The sequence below is a fragment of the Grammomys surdaster genome, unplaced genomic scaffold (genome assembly GCF_004785775.1).
Source record: "Grammomys surdaster isolate TR1022 unplaced genomic scaffold, NIH_TR_1.0 271, whole genome shotgun sequence".
NCBI classification, from domain to species: Eukaryota; Metazoa; Chordata; class Mammalia; order Rodentia; family Muridae; genus Grammomys; species Grammomys surdaster.
In genome coordinates, this window is record NW_021604712.1 from 8,061,952 (window position 1) to 8,083,194 (window position 21,243).

Sequence of the window (21,243 nt, forward strand, 5' to 3'; positions counted from 1 at the left end):
TGAGTTTATATTTTGCATCTAACAGTTGAACTACAGGTGAAGACACTTATAACTATCATCTTATGTACAGATCAAATTTATCTTCACACATAATAATATAGTTATGAAAAACGCATTTAGTTTTTCCCTGAGTCTTTCTGCATTTTGGGTTCTTTTTTTTTTGACAGTGATTTAATTTATTGCTGGAAAAAAAATCTCCTTATATTATACTTTATGGTTATTAATGAATTGTTTCAAATAAGAAGTAAAAGTATGACATATTTACAGCCATGACCAATTTACCCAGTTTCATTTAAGGAGTACTACTTTAAACTTCCTATGAAATGGGTGTAAAGGATTTTTTTTATTATGCTTTTGATAATCATTTTGATATGACCCTATCTTTAGGAAAACTGTTTAATACAGTTATGTTTATGTCATTTGACAATTCCTGTTATTTAGCACATATGTTCTATATTAGAACTTATTTGCAACACAAATTATGTTGTACATTTTTCCGTATTAGACCACATTATAAAAGCACATTTTGGGGCTGGAGAGATGGCTCAGTGGTTAAGAGTACTGACTGTACTTCCAGAGGTCCTGAGTTCAAATCCCAGCAACCACATGGTGGCTCACAACCATCTGTAATGAGATCTGATGCCCTCTTCTGGTGTGTCTGAAGACAGCAACAGTGTATTCATATATAATAAATAAATAAATCTTTAAAAAAAAAAAAAAAAGCACATTTTGTATTATAATATGGTAAAGTAGATCATCTTAGTTTTACCAGAGACTTTATATCTAAATTTATTTGAAATGGAAAACATTTCTAATATATTTCAAATGGCTTTTCCTTTTTAACATGTATAAGTCTTATCAAATCTCCAAGACCTTTCACTGAGCAAAGGAGTAGAACTGTCAGCAAGTAGGTATGCTGGTTAGTTTCACTGAAGAAAGCAAGCACCCTCTTAACCCTAACCACTCTACTCTTCCATTGCAGCAGTGTGTTCTTGACCTCTGGAAATTGAGGGTTCTTCGCACAGCCTAAAGCTAACTTCTTTAGAGAATGTGAAGAATATAATCTGATTTAAGCCTCTCAGAATTTTCAGACTACCCCAGTCTTCATCTCTGTTGTGGTCAGCAGTCAAAGTGAAAGAGAGTAAATCCCAAACCTTTTTAGCAGTCTTGTATATTACAGTCTGCTTCAGTATGTTCAGTATGAGTGAAAACTTTGACAGGCAATTACCCATTGGAATTTTTAAGTAGGTTTTTAAAATTTGTGCATATATATGTGCTTGCATGAGTTAATATGCACCACATGTGTCCAGGGTTATAAGGTAACATGTAACTGCTAGGTACCAAACTCAAGTCCTTATTGTAAGAGTAGTAAGTAGCCTTACCCTTCAAGTTATGTCTCTAGCCCCTATCCATTTTGATTTTGATGTTTATTTGTAGTGTTCCTTTTTATATGTAAGCCAACATGAATCTTAAGAATAGTTCTCTGTAAGTTATAATTTTATAGTATATAGGAATAACTATATTAAAACTATTGATTTTTTGTGGTAGGAAAATCTTAAGGCTTTATTTATTTGTGGGCTTTATTCTTTCTCTCCTTTTAGATAAGGTCTTATGTATTCTAGTCTGGCCTCCAACTATATGGATAAATGACTGATTTTTCTCCCTTCATTTAGAGTGCTGAGATAATTGGTGTATATCCCCATACCCAGTTTTTATGCTCCTGGGAATCAAGCTTAGGGCCTCAGGTATGCTAGGAAAACACTTAACCATCTGAGCTGCAGCTCTGGCCCTCATTGTATATGAAAGTCTTACCAAGCTAGTCTTAATTGTCTTGGTAAGTGAAAGGAGGCCTGCCTTACAGGTTTGGATTTTATATCCAAACAGGCCTCCTTTCACTTAAAGAGATGATGCCGTGTGTTCTCCCTAGTCGTGTGTAAGGACGCTGCATTCATATTGAGCATCTATCTATAAGGATTGTTATTGTGGACCAAAGTTAAGTCGATAGATAACAGTAATAACAAAGTGCTTCTAATGAGCGCGACTCAAAGAACTCGACAGGCATCTCACTGGAGGGAACTTGAAAATGCTTGTGTGGCTGCTGCTGTTGTCATCCTTGATTCCCTTTTTATGCAGTTTCCTTTCAAGCACTTATAGTTGTAGGCCACCACTTTAGTGTCCATTTACTCATCTCTCTAAAACATTGGGGGTCTTCTGTGCTATGGGCTGTGCAGGGAGTTATTATTTAGAAGTTTGTAATTTGAACCACAAGAATACTATGGTTTTATAAACCACTGAGTTACATCTGTGATTAAAGATTTTACATAAATACATTTCTAACAAGTTTATAATGGGGCTTTGGATTCCTTGGCTATCTCATGTAGGTGAATAAACAAACAGGTGTAAGCATTTGTAAATAATCTACTTTAGATGGGTTCTGTTCTGTTGCATCCTTAACATGCAGGCCCTTTTGAGATTGCTATGAAAGGGAGGATGAGCACGCTGTGCTCTTAGCTACACTGCATATTGCTGTGCAAGACTGTGTGTAGTAAGTTAGTGGACTGAGGGCACATATGCTTTCTGAGAGTAGTACACAATTCATATTGCACAGGGTAGGCATCAACTAATGTGAAAAGCTGAAATGCTTTTAAATCTGAAGTATCTAGCACCAATTACTTTACGTAAGGGTAGTTGGTATTTGAGTATTTTGGTCTTATTTAACTACAGATATTAGAAATTCATAGAATATTGATTATTCTTCCTTATTTCATATATCTATGTTGTATAACTAGTCCTAATATTTTAATTTAAAATTAAGAGCATTTATTAGTTAAGTTTCTGTTTCTATTTGGTCCTTTTGTTTTCTTTTTTTGTTTGTTTGTTTTTTTTTAGGAATCTTATTTATTTATTTATTTATTTTTAAAAAATGTTAATCAAAGGCTTTATAAGTTTGGTAATGCTCAATAACAAGATGCCCATACAATCAGAAGTGTAACCCAATACCCAACCTAGATATACCTTTGACTACCTTTGACTGGTGGAGACACATCTGCCTCCATGTTCTCCCCCTCCCCTCTCTCTCATCTCCTAGCCCCTCCTCTCCTTCTCCTCTCCTTATTCCTCCTCTTCCTCTTCTTACTCCTCCCACCTTAGCTCCTCCTGCATATCACCCTTCCTGTTAAAATAAAAAAAGAAAACTTTTCTATCAAATAACACAATTAGAGCATAACTATACCAATTTGTATCAGTAAGGTACAAGATAGACCTAATACCCAGTCCATCATTTTGTTGACTAAACAGACCTCTGTCATCTCTCCTAACTAAAAGACTTAGTTCTAATCTGGTTTTTTTCTTAGCTTTAGAATGAATGTCAGCTGAAAGCCATCATCTCAAATCTTTTCTCTCAAAATAAATAGCCGGGATTGGGTATGAGACTATAAGTCTTCAACTCCGTCAGAAATCAAGAATGACTAAATTAACTGAAATTATGGGAAGCACAAAGCATAGCTTCTAAAACTTAGCCAATTTATGGAGACCACTGAACACCTAGACAGTCCCTATACTACAAAACGTTGGAGCATTCGATCTTCAGCCTTCTGGCCCAGGATCATCTGACCTAGTGATGCAGAATTAAGGGCTGATTACTCTGTCTTGGCAGATATAATCAGTCGACTAATTCCATAAGTGTGTCCTTTTCAGGACAGTAATTTGTAGATGAAAAGAGGCAATTCTTGCCTAGTGGCTGTCTCACCACAACTGAAGTAACTCTAAAGATGCTCAATTTCTTCTTAGAATCCAAGACAGGGAAGCTGTCAGGAGCAGACAGGTCTCTAATCAAAATGAACTTTAATACAGAAATGTTTGTAGCATCAATTCTGTGGACTTCTGACGTTTTGAAAACCAACTATCCATGTAAGGCAATCTGGACTGTTGTCTCTTAACTCCTCTCAGCTATTTCTAAATAAAATATAGAAAACACCCTAACAATAAACTCAGAGCCATGAATTTGCTATAGCCCCTTAACTCACAGGCTAACCATCTTAAATCAGTTAAAAAGTTAAAGAAGGACTGGGCCTAAGCCTTGTAATCTTAAATGTGTTATACAGGCACAATGCCTGTGAGAGTAGCAATAAATATCAGTAAGAAACTCGCACCAATGAAAACCTTAAATTTGAAATCAAAGTAAATTTTCTACCATTTAAGAAATTATAACTTCAGCTCAATAACAGTTATACAGGTTTCTACCAATAGGTTATGACTATGCAGTCAATCCTAGCTATTCCTCCCTGTTCCAACAAAACCACTACTTTTCCCTAGAAAGACAGCCCAATATTTACCAGCTCAGTTCCCAAGTCCAGGGAATACGGGCACCGACTCTTCATTAACTTCTTCAAGCTGATTACAGGCCTTGAGATATTAGAAGAGGGGACATGGGGAAGAGTAAATTGATAAGCCTTTGACATCTGTGTCTTCACTGCATCCAGCTGAAATTCCAGGACATCAGAGGTTTGAGCAGGTCTGCTCAGCTTGCTTGATGAGTAGATACACCAAGGCTGTGTATTCTGCAATATGCAATTCTCAAAACAAATTTTAGTATCAAGATAATTTTTGTTTGAATTCTGGAATCTAGTCTTCTGGCAGCCTGCCTCTGTCATGTCTAATCCATATAATTCTGGGAGTTCCTCCTATTCCCGCCTCCCTGCTCTTGAATTCCCTAACACTAGGGAAGCCAAACTTTCAGGCACCAAGGCCCTCCTCTTCCACTGATGCCTGACAAGGCCACCCTCAACTACCCATACAGGTGGAGCCTTGAGTCCCTCCCTTTGTGTTCTCGGGCTAGAGGGTTTAGAATGGCTACTCCAGCTTGTTTCTTAGGGCCATTTGCTTGAAACATTGTTTTCCAGCCTTTTACTCTAAGGTAGTGTCTGTCTTTGTCACTGAGGTGTGTTTCCTGTACACAGCAAAATGCTGGGTCCTGTTTATGTATCCAGTCCGTTAGCCTATGTGTTTTTATTGGAGAATTGAGTCCATTGATGTTAAGGGATATTAAGGAACAGTGATTGTTGCTTCCTGTTATTTTTGTTATTAGAGGTGGAATTATCTTTGTGTGGCTATCTTCTTTTGGATTTGTTGGAAGAGGATTACTTTCTTGCTCTTTCTAGGGTATTATTTCCCTCCTTGCATTGGAACTTTCCTACTATTATCCTTTGTAATGCTGAGTTTGTGGAAAGATATTATGTAAATTTGGTTTTGTCGTGGAATATCTTGGTTTCTCCACCTATGGTAATTGAGAGTTTTGCTGGGTATAGTAGCCTGGGCTGGCATTTGTGTTCTCTTAGGGTCTGTATGACATCTTTCCAGGATCTTCTTGCCTTTATAGTATCTGGTGAGAAGTCTGGTGTAATTCTGTTAGGTCTGCCTTTATATGTTACTTGGCCTTTTTCCCTTACTGCATTTAATATTCTTTCTTTGTTTTGTGTATTTGGTGTTTTAATTATTATGTGGCGGGAGGTATTTCTTTTCTGGTCTAGTCTATTTGGCGTTCTGTAGGCTTCTTGTATGTTTATGGGCATCTTGTTCTTTAGGTTAGGGAAGTTTTCTTCTATAATTTTGTTGAAGATATTTATTGGCCCTCTAAGTTGGGAATCTTCACTCTCCTCTATACCTATTATCCTTAGGTTTGGTCTTCTTATTGTGTCCTGGATTTCCTGGATGTTTTGTGTTAAGAACTTTTTATATTTTGTGATTTCTTTGACAGTTGTGTCAATATTTTCTATGATATCTTCTGCACCTGAGATTCTCTCTTCTATCTCTTGTATTCTGTTGGTGATGTTTGCATTTATGACTCCTGATTTCTTTCCTAGGTTTTCTGTCTCCAGGGTAGTCTCCCTTTGTGATTTCTTTATTGTTTCTACTTCCATTTTTATGTCCTGGATGGTTTTGTTCAATTTCTTCACCTGTTTGGTTATGTTCTCTTGTAATTCTTTAAGGGATTTTTGTGTTTCCTTTAAGGGCTTCTAACTGTTTACCTGTGTTCTCCTCAAATTCTTTGAAAGTGTTATTTATGTTCTTCTTAAAGTCCTCTATTATCATCATTAGAAATGCTTTTAAATCTGAATCTTGCCTTCCTGCTGATATAGGGAATTCAGGACTTCCTAATGTGGGAGAACTAGGTTCTAATGATGCCAAGTACCCTGGGTTGCTGATGCTTATGTTCTTGTGCTTGCCTTTAGCCATCTGGATCTTAGTGCTACCAGCCCTGTCTCTGGAGCCTGTCTTTCCTATTATCTTGGTTGTGTCAGAACTGTGTGGGGTGGGTGTTACTACTGGGGTTAGAGCTGGGGGCCAAGATCTGCTCAGTTCTCGGGTGCAGACAGCAAGGAACCAGTGCTCCAGGTCAGGAGTGAATTCCTGGGTCCCAGTGGGTCCCAGTTACTCCCTGTTTGGAGCGGGTGTTGCTGTCTTACCTAAGATACTGCCCAGTTTAGAGCTCCTGGGAGGCCTGCTTCCTCTGGGTTTTGTGAGATTGAGTGTAGAGCTGCCCCCTGGGATCTGCTCAGTGCTGGGCCCAGACCAGAAGGAACTAGTGTTCTAGTTAAGTTTTTCTATAGTTTTTTTTGACAGATCTACACATTTTAAATTCATCTGGGGATTTTAGAATGGGGTTTAGAGTGGCTAGTATGTATACATACATACATACATACATACATACATACATACATACATACACATATACATACATACATACATATTTCTAGATGCCCCATAACTTAAAATGTGCTTATGTCCTACTAATCTAGAAATTAAAAACATTGTAAATTGAAATCCACCTAACTTGCCTGATGTCATAGCTCAGCAGCACTGATGTCATAGCTCAGCAGCACTGATGTCATAGCTCAGCAGCACAGCATGTTGCACAGTCTAGGTTGTTTATCTGATGATGTCAGACTGCCTGAGAGCTGTCACTCTGCCTGCCCCTGCCATCAGCCCAGCAGTATACTGAACTGTATATTATAGCCCCAGAAAATGCCACAATTCAAAACATGTTTTCTACTGAATGTATATGCTTTTGTATTACTGCACAGTTACAAATTGTAAGTCAAATCAACAGAGGAAATCAGTAAACAGCAGTGGAAATTTATACATTTGTTAATTAGGGAATGGTCATTAGCATTCCCTTTGTAAGAGATTTCATGACTTAATTTCTTTGAAATGATGAGTCAGTATTACATTTAAAACCACACAGCTTATTTAAAATGTTTATATACTGCTTTTTAAAAATACATTTTTTTGCAAAAGTGAGTTTTAATATTCTTTAAAACTGTTGATGAGCTTATTCATATCAACATAAAGAATAGTTAATTATCTTTTTGGTTAAGACTTTTGAATTCCATTGGATAGATGCATCTTTTTTTTTTAATGTCCTATTTATTTATTCATGTTATGTAGACTTACAGATATAAACTCAGGGACATTGAAATTGTGGCTATTACTGTGAATTTTTACAAAATTTCCTTCCAGGTTTAAGTAAGTATCTGGTTGCTCTATTTAGTTCTAAGTGGTAAAATTTTTCAAACTATACTTACTTCTTTTTAAAAAACAATTATTTTATTTACTTACATTTTTACATTTCAAATGTTGCTCCCCTCCTGGTCTCCCCTCCATAAGCCCCCCCTCCTCCTTCTCCCTCCACTTTGCCTCTAAGAAGGTGCTCCCTCACCTACCCACCCACCCACCTACTCTGAGCTCACCCCTTCAGCATCCCTCTTTGTTGGGGCAATAAGCCTCCATAGGACCAAGCGTCTCCCCCTCTCATTGATGTCAGATAAGGTAGTCCTCTGCTACATATGTAGCAAGAGCCATGGACCCACTCATGTATACTCTTTGGTTGGGGGGTTAGTCCTTGGGGGCTCTATAGGGTCCAGTCAGTTGATACTGTTGTTCTTCCTGTGGGGTTGCAATCCCCTTCAACTCTCTTCAGTCCTTCCCCTAACTCTTCTCTTGGGTTCCCCTGGCTAAGTCCCCAGACTGTGAGTATCTGCATTTGTCTTAGCTCAGAATAACCACGATACAACTCACAGACCATATGAAACATAAGAAGAAGGAAGTCCAAAGTGTGGATGCTTCAGTCCCACTTAGAAGGGGAAACAAAATACTCATGTGAGGCAGAGGGAGGGAGGGACCTTGGGTGAGAGAGGGGAGGGGAAAAGGGGAGGCAGGAAGGGATAGGAAAAAAAGAGGGCAGGACCAGGTATGGGAAGAAACAGGAGAGAAGTCCAAAGGGCTAGGAGGAAGAATAAAAATAAGTAGTGGGGCGGAGGACCACTAGAAATTCCCAGACACCAGGGATGCGAGAGGCTCCCAGGACCCAATGGGGAAAACATTAGCCAAAATACCCAACAACAGGGAAATAGAACCTAAAAAGGCTACCTCCAGTAGATAAACATGGCATGGCCCCCAGTGGAGGGATGATGCACCCACTTATCTTAAAAATTTTAGCCCAGAATTGTTCCTGTCTAAAGAAAATGCAGGGATCAAAAAAAAAAAAGGAGCAGAGACTGAAGGAAAGACCATCCAGAGACTGCCCCACTTTGGGATCCATCCCATCTGCAGATACCAAACCCCAACATTTTTGCTGATGTCAAGAAGCGCTTGCAGACAGAAGCCTGGTATTGCTGTTCCCTGAGAGGTTCTACCAGCACCTGACTAGGATAGATGCATTTAAAAAAAAAAAAACCTAAAACATCAATATGAACAGTTTGATTTTAGCATGTCAATAGTGAGACATCATTCTTGCATTCTTGTTCATTTGAAGGAGAAAAATATAAATTTCAAGAATATATAAAAGGGTTCATAGTTTTCCAAATATACTTAAGGGTTGTGTAAGCAAAGCTCTAAAGATGATTGACTAATGCTAGTAGTACTTTCTTATCCAGACAAGAGGGGATGTGGCCTTGAGCTACACATTGGAGAAAGCTCCACATAAACTTTCTTCTGAAAGAATGGGGTTATTTCTGATACTGGGATGTGGTACTTGGTGTGGCATAGTGTATTACCTAAAGGAGAGTCTGCTTCTTAACATATTCAAGTAATTTTTGGCAAGATTTGATACCCAGTGGTCACTCAGTTCTTGTCATGTTAGCCTGCCCTTCACAGGACAACTGTTTACTGAATCCAGTGAAGCTCTGAAACATTTTGCCATACATTAGTTTTATGCATATCATTAGTAATATATAGCAATAGTACCTATGATTGCTTTCTTTAATGGTTATCAGAGAATTAAGGTTATTACAGTAAGAATAATGGGCAACGATTATTAATATATACAGTCTGATACATTTACTGTGTGCATGTGGTATGTGCATGTGTACATGGTTGTGCGCGCAAGTAAGCATGCTTGAGGAGCCAGAGGACAATATGGATGACTACCTCTATTATTGTCAACCTGCTTTTTGAGACAAGGTCTCTTCACTGAAGCTGGAATTTGGTGATAGGGTCAGGGTGACTGGAACCCACCTATCTCCCCATATTCCTGCCACCCCCTCCACTGGAATTACAGATATGTACCACTGTGCTTGCTGTTTTGCATTGGTCATGGGGATGCAAACCCAATTCTTCATGCTTGCATGGCTGGCACTTTACCCATTGAGCCATTACTTGAGCCCCCTGATCTGATAGATTCATTATTTCACTTGTGTTTATCTTATAGTTTATATTATTGTCCCTAACATGTAACTGAGGACATTGAGCCACTGCGATTGATGGAAATAAGATGACGATAACTTTGATTCTAAAATGTATATTTGCATCTCCATATATGTGGGCATACATGTGTGTTCATTCATGTTTGTGGGTACACATGAGGATACTAGAGGTTGATATTTGATGTCTTCCTTGATTATTGTCTGTTTTATTTACTGAGGCAAGGTTTCTCACTCAACCTGGAATTTACCAATTCAGTCTAGCTAACCAGCTTGCTATGCAGGTCCCCTAACTCTCCCTTCCCAGCACAGAGATTACAATCTGGGATTATAACCTTTTAATGGGATTGCTGGAGATATGAACTACTATCCATATATTTACACAGCAAGCAGTTTGCCCAGACCGGTCTCTTCAGCACTAAAATGTCTCATTTTTAATTTTAATTTTTTCCACATTCAAAATACAGAGCAAACTGGAGAATACAGTTTGAATACAAGAAGAAAGAAAATAGAGACTTACTATAAAATGCACCTGTCAACTAGGAAATAAGAATGGGTTAGAGACAGACAGCTCAGCAGTTAAAAGCTGTTGTTTTAGAAAACCTCGGTTTGATTCCCAGCACTCACATGGTAGCTCACAACTGTCTATAGCTCCAGTTCTATGAAATTTGACACATGAATAAATAGTAATAGAAATATTTAAGAAGAAAAAAAGATGATAATAAAAATGATTGTGCCAGGAATACATTATTTAAGAACTATGGGTCTCAAAATGTGATAACCTGACTTATCAGTATGAAATCACCAGAGAACTTCTAGAACCTAGTGTTTTGTTCCCCAACCAGACCTAAAAGAAAAAATCCTGGGAATAAGGTCTAGGAAACTTGGTTTACTTGTTCTAAGTGGAGTTGTAAACTAACAGCTTGAAGTGAAGACACTTTTTTGACAGTGATTTTTAGCTTTTTCAAACATTTTATCCCTAAAAATATATCGTGAATTAATTTCAGACACTGAGCAAGCATTAGTCATAACTTTAAGAATTCTTTTCAAAGTTTAAAATAGTATACCAAATATTGGTGTAAGTTGCTGTTATATAAAAAATTAAATTTGAATTTATAATACTGGAAGATCTAGAGATTTTCCTTGGTTGGTGGATATTTTTATTTTGTAATAAACAGTGCCAAAATGCCATTTCACATAAATATGGAATACAAAATGGCAGAATTATGATAAGGACTATTTCAGAAGCTAGAAATCCTGTTATAATCTCAAGCCAAACTTTATGATACAGTGTGTGTAAACTAACAACTGAGGCAGCAATTCTTCACCATTCTTATAAAGGATCATCCCAAAACACACTAATTTAATAAATTCGAACAAGGGACAGTAGACAATTTTAATTGTTTTTCTATGAACTATTATGTGTCTATATGCAGAAAACTTGGCATGTGTAATAAATAAGAATACTACACTTCACAATGGACAGCAGTTTTAAGTAGCAGAAATCTTTCAGGCAGCATTAGTTGGTGTTCCATTGTGTGATGGCATGCCCACTGCAAAGTGTGAGTTCAAAGCTGAGACTGTAACCACCCACCATTTAATGCGAATGCTGGAGACCTGAACTACTCTCCTCATATTTGTGCAGTAAGCAGTTTATGCTTTGGTTTGGTTTTGAGTGTTTGTTGAGGCAATTTTTAATTCAGGCTAGCTTTGAATTCTCTTTGTAGCAGAGACAGCTCTTGACTTTTGATCCTCCTGTGTTCACCTTCCGAGTACTGGGCTACAAATGTGTGTCACTATGCCCAACTTACATGTTTGACCTTGAATTAATTTGAAGCCATTGCATGTGCATAAACTTTTTATTGTTGTCAATTTTTTTTATAAACCCCACATTCATTTACTCCATTTGAAGTTTGACCATAGGTGACCAAAAGTCAAAATTGTCTAGTGACTCCTGTTTCCGAATGTCATCTGGTCTGAACCATATAGTAATGGAAGACACAATTCCAGTTGTATTTTCTGACCATCTGACACTGTCCTCAAAGAAGCTTTGGGAAGCATTGCCCCTCCTCCACCTCCACCTCCACCTCCACCTCCACCACCACCTCCACCACCACCTCCACCACCCCATATTATAATGAGAAATGTAACAGACAGGGAGTATTTAAGAGGCTTGCCTAATGTTTTACAGGGCTCCAGTTGGAGCAGCAGGCAAAGGAGAAAATAATGAGGCATCTGAAGACAAGACAAAGCTTCCCTCCACCTCCAGCCCCTGTCCCGCCCTGCTCTTTTATTCCTTACAGAGCTTGGAGCAGCAGGGTGCTGACTCACAGGGTGAGGCACATGGTCCTGTGGCAACCTCCACATGTCCTTGCACCATCCTCTCACATAGCAGTCACCATAGTTCTTGCTAGTTCAAGTTTACTATTCTTGTTTTGATACCTATTCAATATTATTGTTCATTATATAGCTATTAACTTTTATTTGTGTGATTTTTATAAGGAATTATACATCTCTAAATGTAGTCTTTCTTGAGATCATACTTACTCCATGAGAGATTAATGTTGAAACAGAAATGAGAGAGCACTGGAAAAAAACTGAAACATCACTGTCTTAGTTAGGGATTTACTGCTGTGAACAGACATCATGACCAAGACAACTCTTAAAAGGATGACATTTAATTGGGGCTGGCTTCAGTCTATTATTATCAGGGTGGGAACATGGCAGCATCCAGGCAGATATGGGGCCTGGGGAGCTGAGAATTCTATATCTTTTTCCGAAGTTGTACAGGAGAAGAGTGCCTTCCAGGCAACTAGGACAAGGATATTAAGACCCATGCCCATAGGTACACACCTACTTCAACAAGATCACACCTACTCCAACAAGGCCACACCTCCTAATAGTGCCACTCCCTGGGCCAAGCATATTCAAACCATCACAGTCACTATAATAGAACTCGTATTTCCGTAAGACATGTTTTTGTGACTGCTGATTAATATCTGTGTGTTCTTTTTATGTTCACCTGTATCAAAGAATGAACATTGTAAGTTTTAATCAAGTAAAAATGTTCTTTATTTCTTCTCTGGAAGGTCTATAGTGTGTTTGTGAAATCTCTGTCAAGATTAGAGGCCGAGGAGAGGAGGCGGCTTGGGAGAAAGGTCAGAGGAGTACTTGCTACACAGGTGACCTCTCCAGTCCTTTACAGAGTATGCTTAGAGAAGGAAAAGGGGTTAAAGGAAAGAAGAGAAAAAGCATATTGTAGGTCAAGAGGTGGCTTAGGTGGAAATTAGGAAAATCTAATTGGCATTTTATTTTAAGTTTATATGAGCTAAGTATAGCTGAAGTGTGTTATTAAGAGGGAAGTAACGAAGACCTGAAATGTAAACCACATCTGCATGACTTGTGTAAGGCTTTGTCTTTCCTGTGGAGGTTTGGCTAGCCACTGAGAGTGTAATAGGTTTCAGATTGTGGACTTCTCAGGTGATAAGTCGTGTTCAAATTGCAAGGTTACTTTAAAGGGGGTTGCAGAAAAAGATAAAAAAGGTAAAAATATTGTATGTAGTACATTTTCAATTATTGCACTGCTATTTATTATACTGCATGTCACATATGTTGTTAAGATAGTGGGACTATAATATTAATTGGACACATTGCTACCTTTATCCTAACATGGTGGTGTTGGCTATTTTATTATTTTAAAACTAAATTATTTTTTTAGGTACTCTTCACTGTAGTTTCAAGATCAGTAGACTGATCTTTCCCACCAAATATTATTTATCAGGGTATGCATATTGTACTGCTTCTAGATTAGAATGTCATTTGAGCTCACTGGTAGGTATGTCTAACCTCTTGATGTTGCAGAAATGACATCTATAAAGTTCACTCTTGAGAACCATTTGACATTAGAAAACCCATCTCTCAAATTCCAGGTGAGAAGTTTGGCGATTAAATGCATTGCTTTGCCTTTTGAAGGTATTCATCGTTTCCTGAATTTTCATGTACTCAAAATAAATTCTATTAAAGACCTGTAAAATTTTTCCCCTCTGTAAACAAGGCGTTCCCTAGCTACCTAGTATATAGATCCTAGAAGACAAGAGCCTTAGAGGGACAGGGTAGGGAAGAAGTATTACAACTGTTTTTATTTACAGTTAAACCTGCAGTTAAACAGGATTATAAAACTAAGACCTTAAAATTCAAAGACAAAGTCTGAACACCACTTACTTATCACTGAGGGAGGTATATGTATAGGATCATAGAAAAACTGAGGAAGAAGTATAAAGACGTGCCTACAACTACATACCCAATAAATGTTCTTTCTTAGTGGCTAAGTGATACCAGATCACCAGACTCTATCTGTTGTCACTTTGATTGTTGAGTAATGCAGTCATTGAACAACTTCAGCAGATTTTAGCCCTGGTTCTGCTTTCCACTAGCAGTGCGGTGAGCAGGGATATATGACTGAGTACTTGCGTTCTTTCTCACTTGAGTAACCCTCCTCTATAAAGGTGGAAGATAGCCAGGTAACAATAAGATGTCTAGTTTGTGCCCAAACATTTTAACATGCATTTTAAGCACATAAAGCCTCAGGGTCCTACCTTTTCTCAAAGTTTACCTTGTCAGACAGATTCTCAGAAAATAGTTAAACAAAATACAGCCAGAAAAACAACAATATCAACCAACCAGACTCCCCAGAGCTCCCGAGGACTAAACCACCAACCAAAGAGTATACACATGGAGTAACCGATGGCTCCAGCCACGCATGTAGCAGAGAAGCATCAGTGGAAGGAGTCCTGTGAAGGCTCAGTGCCCCAGTGTAGGGGAATGCCAGGGTGGGAAGCAGGAGTAGGTGTGTTGGTGGCGGAATACCCTCATTGAAACAGGAGGATGGGGGATGGGATAGGGAGTTTCTGGAGGGGAAACCAGGAAAGGGGATAACATTTGAAATGTAAATAAAAAAATTATATCCAATAAAAGAAAAAAAAGATATTTTTTAAAATCTTGATTGACTCAGTTACCAAATTAGTCTAGATGATACCAGTGCCCTAGATTTTTAGGGAGGAAATTTTAGAATTTTGCACTCTTACAGAAAATAGTCAAAGGATCTTTCCTTTCCTCATTACATGACACTAGCCTTAACCTTGATTATAGAACCAGCAAAGAGGATTCTTCAGTTAGAGGTCCTTCAACCTTAAACAAATATAAAACCCTAGTAAAATGTTATTCTGTTCTTTATGTTCATATACATTTATTGGAGATATTTTTATTTCTTAATGAGCCATTTCTTTACTGCTTGGGTACATACCTAGAATCTGTATAAGCCTTGTGATTAGGAATGTAGCTGTATGACTGAGTTCTAATTGAGAGAATGTGAATGGAAACATACACTACTTCCAGGCCTGGCTTATGTATTACTTCCTACATGGTCATCATTGTCTTTCTTCCTTTCTTGGCAACAGGTGCAAAAGAAAATACAGATGGGAGTTCTAAGGTCCTGGCTGAGGCTGGCAAGTGCAGCCCAGTAAAGATACTTAGTATCTGTAAGGCTCAGGGTTCAAATAACCAGCACCTTGCTCATGTTACCCCCAAAGGACTGAATAGACCCTGCAGCTCACAGAAAGCTATGTGAGAGTTAGAGCATCCTCACAGCAGTTGGAATAAGTGAGAATGAGCGTTCATTGTGTAAAGCTTCTGAAACTTGTAAATTTGTTTAAGTCTGTAGCATTACTTACACTATCTGATACAGAAGACTAATTAAAGCTATAGTAAGTTACCGTGGCATCGTTATGGGTACTAAATGCCAAGCATACCAGTGGAATAGCAGCTCAGAAACAGAACCATATATAGATGATAAAAATGAATGAATGGTACAAATGAAAGAGGAAAGAACAATATTTAAGCACTGGTGCAGAGATGGCTAAGTATCTATATAAGCAGGAAGATGGCTCAGCGGGTAGAGGCGCTTGTTCATAGGCCTAAGGACTCAGACCCCACAAGGTGGCAGACAGAATTGATTCCAAGACTTGTGTGAACATACACACACACACACAGGCAAGGAAATTTGTAATATTGAACAAACCTCATATGTTACTAAGCATAAAAGATAAAAATAGAGAGCCATGTAGAGGGTAATGAGAATGCCTTCATGGTTTTGAGGTGAGGAAACTCGTGGTTAGCAGGTTAGAGAGGCAGATATGTAGTTCAAAAAGACCAGATGAATTTGCTTCATAGATGTGAGAACTCCACTGAACTTGCTTGTCTATACAGAACTACAGTGTTACCATTTTTCTACAGATTAACCTCCATCTCTATAGCATTGGAAAATAGTGTAGAAGCAAAGGCATAAACCCCATAGAGTCAGATAACAGAGAAGAGAGTGCCTCAGAAACAGTTTCCATGGTATTTCATTGTTTCTTACCTGTTTCTTTAAAATATTATGACTTATGCCTACACAGCTAAAGTTGAAAGGTATACGTTAGCTAATGACATTCATGTACTTAAACCCTATATTTTGTACCTAAGTGTAAGCGAGCAGAAAGTACCTGAGTTGGCCCAAATCACACACACAGACAAAAACCATCAAAATTATAATTGAATTTAACCTTATTGCTGATAAATAGAAAAAAAATATTTTTAAAGGTGCATGACTTACCTTTTAAAACTGTCTCCTGATAGATTGAATGAGTGTGTTAGTTTTAGTATCTCATACTAGTAATGTCATCAACATGCTTAGAACACTGATACAGTACAGTGAGTAGACAGCATCACGTCTACTGATAATGACTCATCAAATGGTTCCTTTAGTTGTTTGGTTTGGTTTGGTTTGGTTTGGTTTCGCTTCGCTTCGTTTCGTTTTGTTTTGTTTTGTTTTGTTTTTGGAGACAGAGTTTCTCTGTGTAGCCCTGGCTGTCCTGCAACTCACTCTGTAGACCAGGCTGGCCTCGAACTCAGAAATCCACCTGCCTCTGCCTCCCAAGTACTGGGATTAAAGGCGTGCGCCACCACCGCCCACAAATTTTTTTAAGTTGTTTGTAATGAATAGTTTAGATTCTAATTATGCAGAAAAAAACAAACAATGGGAACACTCAATTTAAACAGTATACACCAGAAATTTGAGTTCTTTTTTGGCACAGGTGAGCTTTCTCTCTAAATTTCCTAGAATGGTACTGATAAACTATCTAGCACACTTATAGGAACTCAGGCTTTCTGAAGTTAGGTTTACTTAAGGATAGAATGTGATGACCATCAGCAGTAGCCACAGAGAGGGACAAAATAGTGTTCTTAATGGTTCTTTACTGTGGTTAGCAAGAGCTAAGAAAGCCTGTTAGGAAACTGAAGCTGACTGTCCTCTTCATGCCTTGGCTGGCCTTGTTAATAGATTGCAGCATTCCACTTGTTAGTACCAGAGACAGCGTAGAAACTTTTACTGCTATGCTATTTGGTAATGATAAAGAAGAAGTCTTTTTATGTTATTTGGGTCCTCAAAACCACTCTTCGTATTTGGCGATAAGGAACAGAGTTGGCTGTCAAACAGAGCTATATTAGCTTATTATCTATAAAGCTGATACTGCCTCTTAAATCCCTCCTTGTGCCAGGAACCAATCTGAAGTGAAGGCTTGCAGAGCTGGGGGTGCCACAATGTTTTTACTTCCTCATAAGTACCAATAGGGTTAAACCTTCCTTTACAGAATTCAAAACTGCATGTAATTTTAAAGCAAAGTCATGTTGTTTTGGTTTATGTATTTAAAAATTCTATGAGATACATACTGTGTGTTGCTATTTGTAAAATGCTCAGTGATAAACATTTCAGTCTATAAGAAAAGCAAAGCTCAATTGTGTGAGAGAGCTCTGTGAAGATCGGGGGTTAACAATGAACAACATTGGTGTCTTTCTCAGTTACTTCTCTGGCTTATTTTTTGAGACAGAGTCTTACTGAGTCTATAAGCCTTAGGCATCTCCTGTCTCTGCTACCTTGGTGCTAACGTTCAAAACATGAACTACCACACCCAACTTTTTTCATGGGAGTAATGGGTATTTTGTAAGTTCACATTTCCCCAGTGATGAATTATGTACCCTTTAAGATACATGAAAACTAGGGGAAAGTACCCAGAGATTTAAAGTTACAATAAGTCATCAATTTCATTTTGCTATTTATCTATAGATGCCCAATATATTTGTTCTTTTGCTAGGTCTGTGTAGATTTTAAGGGTTCAGTATGTTCCATTCTTCATGTTACTATTTTCACTACTGATCTAACAACTTCAGAAGTGTGTTAAGTAGAACTTGCTACCAAGGATGGTGAGGATATCTTTTTGGCTAAGCATTCATAAATGTACATGTAATATATCGTAAGACTATGAGTCTGTAGAGCTTATAGGCTGGGGGCTGACTCTGAGGGGGCGATAGATGTAGTGTTTGTAACACACACTCGATGATTATATTTTAATGAGTTTCAAGAGAGTTATGTATAGAATTCCAAACACATGATAGAAGCATTTGGAGGGGCTTATAATTTCTAGCATGTAAAAATAAGTCATACTGAGTAAGGTGAAATTTCAAAATCATTTGAGGAAACTTATGAAAGCTTCTCAAATTGTAATGTTCCATGGATACTTTACATTTCTAGGAAAAACAGAGACTAAACAAATCAAGTTTTACAAGGTACTAATTTCATTGGTATTACATGTAAGCTAATCACTTGCTAGTGTCCCAGCTCTTTGATAATCTTTGTTTCTGTTCTAATAGTGGTGGATGTACTTGACATTTAACTCTAGTGCTGTTTTCAATTGTGTTAGAAGCTAATATAGTTCAGAACTGTAGTCAGTAGCTCTGCCTTAAACTGAGATGCATCAGGATTTTAAAAATGGAATTAAGCATTCTGAATGTAAATTAATATTCTGTAATCTTTAAGTCACTAGGATTCTTATTCCTTTAAAAATTAGATGTTCATGATGACTTTTCCTTAAGAGAGAAATTAAAAAACTCACCATCCACTATATTTTACTTCAAAGTAAGGAAAAAAATCAATATGGCTCAGGGGAATACTTGATAGACACTCAAAATTATCTAAGAAATCAACTCTGGATTAAAACAAATTTAAGGAACTCTAGAGGGAAAACTCGCAAACGAGGAGGGGATGTATTCTGAGTAACTTTTCGCTACAGATTTTTTAAGTATGTAAAGTCATTAAGAGTGTTGACCTGTATACATAGAAAGGAGTCATTGTTGACAAACATTGGTTTCAATTTTTATATTTTAAGATTATGTGGGGAAATGACAATGGAGAACAAATTAGCAGTAAATTATTGGGATTCTGGGCTAATTCCTATTGAATAAGATAAATCCCTATAGAAAGAAATGCCAGTAGAGAAAATGGACACTGTAATTTCTCAACACATCATTTTGATAGATTCTTGTTATAGTCTTACTGACTTTACTAACCCGATTCTAACTGTGACTCAGAACATGAAGTGATTTTAGTATTCTCTCATCGCTTTGAAAAGGAAGAGTCCAAACACGCAAATACTCTGTATTTCCTAATGTGCAGTGGGAGAGTTCAGTTTTTTCCTGTCTTAGGCATATGGTACTTAGAGAATTGTTAATATATTTGTAGCCTTTTAAGTATCATTCAGCGGCTCTTAAATACTCTGTTTATTCGACCTGTGCTCTCTTAACACATTTTACAAAAACAAAACAAACAAAAAGCTCATGGAAAGTTAGTATTCTTTTTGTGTGAATTTTCCAATTGTATTTCAGACTTTAAGAAAGAAAGGCCTTAATGGTTGTGAGAGCCCTGATGCTGACGATTACTTTGAGCACAGTCCACTCTCGGAGGACAGATTCAGCAAACTAAATGAAGATAGTGATTTTATTTTCAAACGAGGCCCTGTAAGTACTTCACTTTACCTTTACTTTTTATTTGTTGATCCTTTTTGTTAACTTCATATTTAGGCTCTGAACAAGAAGGAACACAGAGGGTGCGACAGCCCAGACCCTGATACTTCATATGTGCTAACTCCACATACAGAAGAAAAATATAAAAAAATTAATGAGGAATTTGATAATATGATGCGGAATCATAAAATCGCAGTGAGTACTAAAGTATGGTTTGTGCTTTTATCATGTGCATGAAGAAATTGACCATACATCCTACCTCATTTGTACAGAACATTGAGGACAATGAGTATAAGAGAAAAGATGGCATTGATTAACTCTTTTTGGTTTTACTGAACTTTACAACTTCCAAAGTCTTGTCGTAATAAATGTGGAGTATCTTAAGTGTAGAAGTGAAAAGAAAACGTCTTAATTGAGGGTCTGCCATTAATTGCCCTTTATAGACTATCTAGATACACTGAATTACAATTCCTTTATCTAGGAAGTAAATGAGTTGGCTCACATAATTTTTAAGATTGCTTCTAGTTTTAAAATTCTTTGATTTTTAATACAAAGTATATGTTAGGTATTCCTGTCTTGCCCATAACTTAATTAATACATATATAAACATAAACTTGATCTTAATGCCAAATGTGACATAGTTGAGTTTGTTGTAAGATTTCATGCCTCTAAATCATTTTTACTTGTTTTACATAATTATCTTCATTTTAGCAGAGCTGAACTGACTGTTGAGCTCTTTGTATATTGTCCCAAAGCCTTGAACAGCAAGAAAACTAAATACATAACTGCTCTTTTCTTACACTCTCAGCATTAAAGAGGACTGGATTTACTGTTAGGTATCCATATCTTTAAACTAGTCACACATAGTCACTGTAATTTTACTGTGCACAGATATCGAACACTGTGATACAGTCAGTTTTGAGCTCACTGAGCTCTTGTACTTGGACTGAAACATCTCGGAAGATCTTCTCACAGGACTCTGTAGAGAGAGCCACCTAAGGCCATCCCTGTAGCTCTGCTCTCTCAGTGTGTGTGTAGGCAGCAGCTGTCCTGGAACTATCAGCTCCAGTGCTAGTGTTCTGTTGTTTGTTCATTGTCAAGGTTTAATCTCTTGAACTATGCCCTAAAGGAGGATCTGCATCACATGTCATGTCTTTAACATAGTTTATAGAAAGAATTACATGAAAATAGCTTTAAGCAAATTTTTTAACTTAATACCATCATTTTAAAAAGCAGACAGTAGCAAATAAAATTGCTGTGACCTCACAGGGATGTTGTCGTCACAGTTAAACTTTAAGCTGTAAGAATAAACTCACTTTATTGTGTGTCTTTTTTTTAACCTTCCCCACCACCACCACTTTAAGTTATGAAGGAGCCTGCTGTTTATCATGGTCAACAAATATATTGAAATTGGTCTGTGGAGGAAATGCCAGGGCAAACTAGGAAATGACCTTTCAGAGAAAGCATGAAATATTTTGATAAGAGATAGCTTTTATAATGTTTATAATTTAATCTTTCTACAGTTTCAGAGATACCAAGACACTCTATTCTAACTTGACAATAGTTAATCTTGTGTAGACTTCTTTGTATATTTTATTACATACAAATTACATTGTGTTCTGTATATAATTACTTGACTTTTCTACTTTAAAAA

At 37.4% G+C, this 21,243-nt stretch overlaps 1 protein-coding gene across 3 annotated transcripts in view; it reads left to right on the forward strand.

The window, feature by feature from the left end:
- Positions 1 to 21,243, forward strand: part of Mef2a (myocyte enhancer factor 2A) — a 125,202-nt gene that overhangs the window by 71,146 nt on the left and 32,813 nt on the right. Inside the window, exon 5 of one of the 3 annotated variants that reach the window (XM_028776652.1) lies at positions 19,452 to 19,583. In XM_028776652.1, the coding sequence (XP_028632485.1) occupies positions 19,452 to 19,583 (132 nt within the window). Of the gene's footprint in view, positions 1 to 19,451; positions 19,584 to 19,646; positions 19,797 to 21,243 lie in introns of all 3 variants that reach the window. The other 2 variants (XM_028776650.1, XM_028776651.1) reach the window with 2 other exon arrangements.